The sequence below is a fragment of the Aythya marila genome (assembly GCF_965140915.1).
Source record: "Aythya marila genome assembly, chromosome: 1".
NCBI classification, from domain to species: domain Eukaryota; kingdom Metazoa; phylum Chordata; class Aves; order Anseriformes; family Anatidae; genus Aythya; species Aythya marila.
Window position 1 is genome coordinate 161517334 of NC_139042.1, and position 8690 is coordinate 161526023.

The window sequence follows — 8690 nt, forward strand, 5'->3', positions numbered from 1 at the left end:
TTTACTCTGGAAGCACCTAAAGGCTGTAGCTCTCACTCATCTTTTTATCAACCAGTATCTGATTCTGTCTCTTTCCAGAGAAGCTTCTCTCACAGCCCCAGTACACAGCTCAGCTCCTTCTCAGACAAGAAGTGCAGCTGGGACCCCTAAACCAGAGGCCGTGCTTTTCTTCAGGCTTGCTGCAGCAGGGTTCTCAAAGGTGCTTTTTCTACAAGCACCAGCACCCCATTTCAGGGATTCAGCTGGGATGGTGCAGTCAGTCCCCTATACCTAAAGCGATTAGACGAATTGCACTGCCAGCTGCCCTAACCACAGGCTCATTGGCCTGTCTCCTGGGCTAGATTTGGACTAATTCTGGGCAAGTTCTCTTGCACAGAATAATCAAACTCTTCTTAGAAATGACAGATGGGAAGGGGGCACTTGATGCTGCCTGTTCCAATGCTACATAACCCTTTCAGTAAATAAATTTCTCCTAATATCCAAACTAAACCTGTCCTGGCACAACTTGAGGCCATTTCCCCTCATCTTATCACTTGGTGCTTGGGGGAAGAGCTCAATCCCCACCTTGTTACAACTTCCTTTGTAAAATACAGTAATGTCTTCCCTGAGCCTTCTCTTCTCCAAGCTAAACAACCCTGGCTCCCTCAGCCACTCCTCGTAAGACATGTTCTCTAGACGATGCTTCACCAGCTTTGTTGCCCTTCCAATGCCATTCTTGTAGTGAGGGATCCAAAACGGAACACAGTATTTGAGGTGAAGCCTCACCAGAGATGAGTACAGAGGGACAAACACTTTCCTAGTCCTGCTGGCCACCCTGTTTCTGATACAAGCCAGAATGCTGCTGGCCTTCTTGGCCACCTGAACACACTGCTGGCTTATATTCAGCTGGCTATCAACCAATACCCCTAGGTCCTTTTCTGCCAGGCAGCTTTCTAGCCACTCTTCCCCCAGCCTGTAGCATTGCATGGGGTTGTTGTGCCCCAAGTGCAGGACCTGGCATTTGAACTTGTTGAACCTCATACAGTCAGTCTAGTCCCCAGCCTAACCAGATCCCTTTGCCAAGCCCTCTTGCCCTGAGGCAGAATCAACACTCGTTCCTAACTTGGTGTCATACTGCAAATTTACTCAATCCCCTCATCCAGATCATTGATAAAGATACTGAAGAGAACTGGCCCCAGTACTAAGCCCTGGGGGACACCAGTTGTGACAGTCATCTAGCTGGATTTAACTCCATTCACCACGACTCTTTGGGCCTGGACAACCAGACAGTTTTTAATGCAATGAAGTGTACATCTGCCCAAGCAGCCAGTTTCTTTAGGAGAGTGCTGTGGGAAAGGGTGTCAAAAGCCTTACTGAAGTCTAGATGGACAACATCCACAGTCTTTCTCTCATCCACTTAGTGCATCACCTTGTCATAGAAAGAGACCAGGCTTGTCAAGTAGGACCTGCCTCTGATAAACCTATGCTGACTGGGCCTGATCACCTGGTTGTCCTGTAAGTGCTGCATGATGATACTGAAGATAAACTGCTCCATGATCTTCCCCAGCACCAAGGTCAGACTGACAGTCCTGTAGTTTCCTGGATCCTCCTTCTGGCCCTTCTTGTAGATGGGCATCACATTTGCTAGCCACCAGTCAGCTGGGACCTCCCCTGATAGCCACTACTGCTGGTAAATGATGGAAAGTGACTTGGTGAGCAATTCTGCCAACTCCCTCAGTACCTTCAGGTGGATCCATAGATTTGCATACATCTAAGTGGAGTAGCAGGTTGCTAACCATTTCTTCCTGGATTATGAAGGCTTCGTTCTGCTCTCCTGCCTCTATCTACCACCTCAGGAGGCTAAATGCCTGGAGAACAACTGGTCTTGCTGCTAAAAATTATGGCAAAGAAGGCATTACCTTTACATTTACCTCAGCCTTTACCACATCTGTTGTCACCATGTTTCCTCCCACATCCAATAAAGAATGGAGATTTTTTGAGACCAAGAAGAAATTTCAACAGCTAAAAACGCAAGAGATCAAGAAGCAAGCCACAGACAAGCTGGAAGGCCTGGACAGTAGAAGTAGCACGTTTCAAGGAGCTGCAGAAGACGCCCAGCGAAGCAAACCTTTGAATCGGGAACTGGTGGAAGCTGTTTCTGCAGTCGCATCTTCCTTACCACGCAGCAAGGAACAGACAGAATCAGAACTACTCGCACAACTAAGAAGACACGAAGAAACCACAGATAAACAGAGAAAGGGGGGAACTATTAACATACGCAATGTTATTTCAGAAATGTCAATTAAAAGGCAGTCACCAGCTCAGAGAGGTGTGATGATATCCAATCGCATTTCCTTGGCGATGGAGGAGGATGGGCAAAGACTCAAGCCTGAGAGACTCTCATCTCGCTCTTTTGACTCAAGAAGAAGTCTTAGAGAAGGAAAGAGGCTTAATATATTCACTAAGGCTCCTCCAGAAACGGAAAGCGCGCTGAAAACAGTATCTTCACCAACGATTTGGGATCCGGAATTTGCAAAGGAGATTGCAGCAGTGACTGACCAGCCTCCCCGAAACGGTTTTGAGGAGATGATCCAGTGGACAAAAGAGGGAATACTGTGGGAGTTTCCAATTGACAATGAAGCAGGGATGGATGATGATGCTGAATTTCACGAACATATCTTTCTGGAGAAACACCTCAAAGACTTTCCCAAGGAAGGAAAATAATTTAAATTTTTTACACACGCAGACCGACTACCCGTTAAAAAATGCCGCAGTTCAGGTCACCGGATGCAAGGAGTGTCTGAGCCTGTTGCTGCCATCGGCGGGAGGCAGAGAAACTGCGTGCGTGAGGTGCGAGCAGGTGGATGATCTGGTCCGCATGGTGGCGGAGCTCAAGGAGGAGGTGGAGAGGTTGAGGGCCATCAGGGAGTGTGAGCGGGAGATAGACTTCTGGAGTAACTCCCTGCAGGGCCTCAAGGGGAGGTGCCGAGGTGAGACTCCTCAAATGGGGGCGGACCCCCCGCCCTGTCCCTGTCGGGCAGAGGGAGGGGATCTGGGAGCTGAGGAGGAATGGAAACAGGTCCCTGCTCGACATCGCAGGCGATGCTCTCCCCTTCCGGCCCCACCTTCCCAGGTGCCCTTACACAACAGGTTTGAGGCCCTAGAGATTGAGAGGCCGGTGTGTGAGGAAGAGGTAGCAAATGTTCCCAGGAGGATGCCTGGGGCGAGGAGGTCGACTCCGCGCCTCAGGACTGCCTCCACCAAGAAAGACAGGAGGGTTATTGTTGTTGGTGACTCGATTCTTAGGGGAACAGAGGGCCCTATTTGTCGGCCTGACCCTACCCGTAGGGAAGTCTGCTGTCTCCCTGGGGCCAGGGTCAGGGACGTTGCCAGGAAGCTTCCTAACCTGGTACGCCCCTCTGACTATTACCCCCTTTTGATAGTCCAGGCGGGCAGTGATAACATCGAAGAGAGAAGCCTCAAGGCTATCAAAAGGGACTTTAGGGGACTGGGTCGGTTAGTGGATGGAGCGGGAGTGCAGGTGGTGTTTTCGTCCATCCCTATGGTGGCAGGGAGGGGTTCAGAGAGGACACGGAAAGCCCACCTGTTAAACACGTGGCTCCGGGGCTGGTGCCAACACAGAAATCTTGGGTTTTTTGATCATGGGGCACTTTACTCAGCACCTGGCCTGATGGCCGCAGACGGGTCCCTATCTTTTAGGGGAAAAAGGATCCTGGGCCAGGAACTGGCAGGGCTCATTGAGAGGGCTTTAAACTAAGTAGGAAGGGGGATGGGGCTGAGGCTAGGATTGTTGGGGCTGTGCCAGGGGGAACAATGGCAAGGCCGGAGGATAAGGCAATGGCCCAGCTGAAGTGCATCTACACCAATGCACGCAGCATGGGTAACAAACAGGAGGAGCTGGAAGCCATCGTGCGGCAGGCAGGCTACGACTTGGTTGCCATCACGGAGACGTGGTGGGACCAGTCTCATGACTGGAGTGCTGCAATGCCTGGCTATAAGCTCTATAGAAGGGACAGGCAGCATAGAAGGGGTGGTGGTGTGGCTCTCTATATTAGAGAGTCTTTCGAGGTTGTAGAACTCGAGGCTGGGAACGACAAGGTCGAGTCCCTTTGGGTTAGGATCGGCAGGGACAACAAGGCAAGTGTCCTGGTCGGGGTCTGCTATAGACCGCCGAACCAGGATGAGGAGACGGATGAGGAATTCTACAGGCAGCTGACAGAGGTTGCAAAATCATCAGCTCTTGTACTCGTGGGGGACTTCAACTTCCCTGACATATCCTGGAAGCACAACACAGCCCTGAGAAAGCAGTCTAGGAGGTTTCTGGAGAGCGTGGAAGATAGCTTCCTGACGCAGCTGGTTAGTGAACCTACCAGGGGTGGTGCCCCGCTAGACCTTCTCTTCACAAACAGAGAAGGACTGGTGGAGGACGTGATCGTCGGGAGCTGTCTTGGGCAGAGTGACCACACAATGGTGGAGTTCACTATTCTTGGCGAGGCCAGGAAGGGGACCAGTAAAACCGCTGTATTGGACTTTCGGAGGGCTGACTTTGAGCTGCTCAGGACACTAGTTGGTGGAGTCCCTTGGGAGGTGGTTCTGAAGGGCAGAGGGGTCCAGGAAGGCTGGGCGCTCTTCAAGAGGGAAGTCTTAATGGCGCAGGAACGGTCTGTCCCCACGTGCCCAAAGACGAGCTGGCGGGGAAGAAGACCGGCCTGGCTCAACAGAGAATTGTGGCTTGATCTTAGGAGGAAAAAGAGGGTTTATAAGCTTTGGAAAAGTGGGCAGGCCACTAAGGAGGACTTTAAAGAAGTAGCGAGGCTGTGCAGGGACAAAATTAGGAAGGCCAAAGCTCATCTGGAGCTCAATCTGGCTACTGCCGTTAAAGATAACAAAAAACGTTTCTATAAATACATCAACACAAAAAGGAGGACTAAGGAGAATCTCCATCCTTTACTGGATGCGGGGGGAAACTTAGTTACAAGAGATGAGGAAAAGGCAGAGGTGCTCAATGCCTTCTTTGCCTCAGTCTTTAGCGGCAATACCGGATGTTCTCTGGATACTCAGTACACTGAGCTGGTGGAAGGGGATGGGGAACAGGATGTGGCCCTCATTATCCATGAAGAACTGGTTGGTGACCTGCTACGGCACTTAGATGTGCACAAGTCGATGGGGCCGGATGGGATCCACCCAAGGGTACTGAGGGAACTGGCAGAGGAGCTGGCCAAGCCACTATCCATCATTTATCAACAGTCCTGGCTATCAGGGGAGGTCCCAATCGACTGGCGGCTAGCAAACGTGACGCCCATCTACAAGAAGGGCCAGAGGGAAGACCCAGGAAACTATAGGCCTGTCAGTTTGACCTCAGTGCCAGGGAAGCTCATGGAGCAGATCCTCCTGAGAGTCATCACGCAACACTTGCAGGGGAAGCAGGCGATCAGGCCCAGTCAGCATGGCTTTATTAAAGGCAGGTCATGCCTGACGAACCTGATCTCCTTCTATGACAGAGTGACACGCTGGGTGGATGAGGGAAAGGCTGTGGATGTGGTCTACCTTGACTTCAGCAAGGCTTTTGACACCGTCTCCCACAGCATTCTCCTCAAGAAACTGGCTGCTCTTGGCTTGGACTGGCGCACGCTTCGTTGGGTTAGAAACTGGCTGGATAGCCGGGCCCAAAGAGTCGTGGTGAATGGAGCCAAGTCCAGTTGGAGGCCAGTCACTAGTGGCGTCCCCCAGGGCTCGGTGCTGGGGCCGGTCCTCTTTAATATCTTCATCAATGATCTGGACGAGGGCATCGAGTGCACCCTCAGTAAGTTCGCAGATGACACCAAGTTAGGTGCGTGTGTCGATCTGCTTGAGGGTAGGAAAGCTGTGCAGGAGGATCTGGATAGGCTGCACCGATGGGCTGAGGTCAACTGCATGAAGTTCAACAAGGCCAAGTGCCGGGTCCTGCACCTGGGGCGCAATAACCCCAAGCAGAGCTACAGGCTGGGAGAGGAATGGTTGGAAAGCTGCCAGGCAGAGAAGGACCTGGGAGTGATGGTGGATAGTCGGCTGAATATGAGCCAGCAGTGTGCTCAGGTGGCCAAGAAGGCCAACGGCATCCTGGCTTGTATCAGGAACAGCGTGACCAGCAGGGCTAGGGAGGTGATCGTCCCCCTGTACTCAGCTCTGGTGAGGCCGCACCTCGAGTACTGTGTTCAGTTTTGGGCCCCTCGCTACAAGAAGGACATCGAGGTGCTTGAGCGGGTGCAGAGAAGGGCGACGAAGCTGGTGAGGGGCCTGGAGAACAAGTCCTACGAGGAGCGGCTGAGGGAGCTGGGCTTGTTCAGCCTGGAGAAGAGGAGGCTCAGGGGTGACCTTATCGCTCTTTTTAGGTACCTCAAGGGAGGCTGTAGCGAGGTGGGGGTTGGTCTGTTCTCCCACGTGCCTGGTGACAGGACGAGGGGGAATGGGCTTAAGTTGAGCCAGGGGAGTTTTAGGTTAGATGCTAGGAAGAACTTCTTCACTGAAAGGGTTGTTAGGCATTGGAACAGGCTGCCCAGGGAAGTGGTGGAGTCACCATCCCTGGAAGTCTTCAAAAGACGCTTAGATGTAGAGCTTAGGGATATGGTTTAGTGGAGGGCTGTTAGTGTTAGGTTGGAGGTTGGACTCGATGACCTTGAGGTCTCTTCCAACCTAGAAAATTCTGTGATTCTGTGAGATTCTCCTTAGTCCTCCTCTTCTTGTTTAAGTATTTATAAAAATATATATATTTTATTATCTTTAACAGCAATAGTCAGATTGAGCTCAAATCAGGCTTTTGCCCTTCTAATTTTGTCCTCGCACAACCTCACAACATCTTGTAGTTGTTCTGAGTGGCTTGTCCCTTCTTCCAAAGGTCATAAACACTCTTTTTCTTCCTGAGCTCTAGCCACAGCTCTGTTCAGCCAGGCTGGTCTTTTATGCCAGCTCATCCAGCATATTTCAGAACCTGCTCCTGTGCCTTTAGCATTTCCTTCTTGAAGAGTGTCCAGCCTTCCTAGACTCCTTTGCCTTTCAGGACTGCCTCCTAAGGGACTCTGCCAACCAGTCTCCTAAACTGCCCTCTGGAAGCCTATGGTGGCAATTCTGCTACACCACCCCACTCCCAACTCTGTGTTTAGGGATTAAAGCACTCCCTAATATAGAGGGCTACCCCACGGTCTTCCTTCCTAGCCTATTCCTTCTGAGGAGTTTCTAGCCATCGATTGCAGTGTTCCATTCACATGAGCCATCCCACCATGTTTCGGTGGTAGCAGCTGTGTCATACTCCTCCTGCTGCAAAATGGCTTCCAGGTGCTCCAGTTTGTTGCCCATGCTGAGTGCATTGGTGTAGGTGCCTTTCCACTGTGCTAGTGATCCTGCCACCTTTATACAGGGAGAAGCCCTAATTCCTACATAACCATTCCTGGGCACTTCTGTGATTTCTCCCTGTCAATGTGCCTTGTGCCTTTGCAGCTGTATGGCTCTCAATCCCCTACCTCAACAGGGGCAGCAGACCAATGGACCTTGCTAGCACACTGTCCCTTAACAACTGTCATGCCACCGCAAGTCTTGTCTCTGTCAAGCCTGGTTTTATCCCTTTCCCCCTTCAAATCTAGTTTAAAGCCCTGTCAATGAGCCCTCCTAACTAAGAGCCCTCCTCTTCAGCCTTAGAGAATGAGGAAGACTCAACACCTTATCTCCGGAAAGGAAAAGCCTTTCTGAACACTCAAATCCAACAGAGGCAGATGCACTATTTGTTAGCATTTGCTGTTGCCCATCTTCATCTTCTCACAGCAGAGAAATTCCTTGGAAACCATCTCAAGGCAAGCACTTCTGTACATGTGCTGTGCAGGGAGTCTAACATGGATGTTGCAGATGCTACAAGGTGACTAGGAGCAAGGCAACATAATGCTTGTGCTGCATTCCCCAAACATCCCTTCTGGCACCAGAAGTACATCCTATAGCACTTTGAAAGACTGTCAATGTCATGTCCATTTTCATGGTTTTCCCAGCATTGGTAAATGCTGGATGACATTTTTATTTTCCATTTTTTTGTATTTGAGAAGGTAATAATTTCCAGACCCACATGACCATCAGTATATATTGTTAGGTTAATATTCATGCAATGTGCATTCAGTGGGACAGTTATCTGAGCTCTGAAACATTTCCATACACACAGCAATCATTTTTAAAAGAATAGAGCTTTTAGCTTGAATCTCATTGAATCAAAATTACTTAGCTAACAAAAAAAAAAAATGATAATGTTTCAGAAAATATAATTGCAATTGCAAAACTATTTACAAAAAATTAGAAGAAGGTTTATTTCTCACAATGACTCTATCACTTTACCACTGGTTTTGTGAATTGTTGGCAAACAATATAGAAGTTTTTTTCACCTCAATGTAATTCATTGCTGGAATTTATTTGAGATATAATTTAAGCATATATTCTTGATTTATAGTTTGTTAAAAGAAATTTACAGCAGTATTCAACATTATTTGTTGAGCTGTGTTGGTTAATATTGATTGATAACATGTATCAGATGATAGCTTTCTATTCCATGATTATATGACATTCTTATAGTAAGAGTTTTCCAATGCCAATTCTAATGCTTTTTTAATTCCAAAATTACTTCCGATGAGAATTCTCTTGTAATCATTCAAAATGTCATTTGTTTCACCTATCACTCT

General features: G+C 49.3%; 1 protein-coding gene across 1 annotated transcript; it reads left to right on the forward strand.

Moving 5' to 3' along the window:
* Positions 1-1938: 1938 nt before the first annotated feature.
* On the forward strand, positions 1939-2703 carry LOC309874120 (small ribosomal subunit protein mS31-like; the record flags this gene model as incomplete). Its single annotated transcript, XM_082752053.1, has 1 exon — positions 1939-2703. The coding sequence occupies one exon, from the start codon at positions 1939-1941 to the stop codon at positions 2701-2703; it is 765 nt and encodes a 254-aa protein (XP_082608179.1).
* Positions 2704-8690: the final 5987 nt, after the last annotated feature.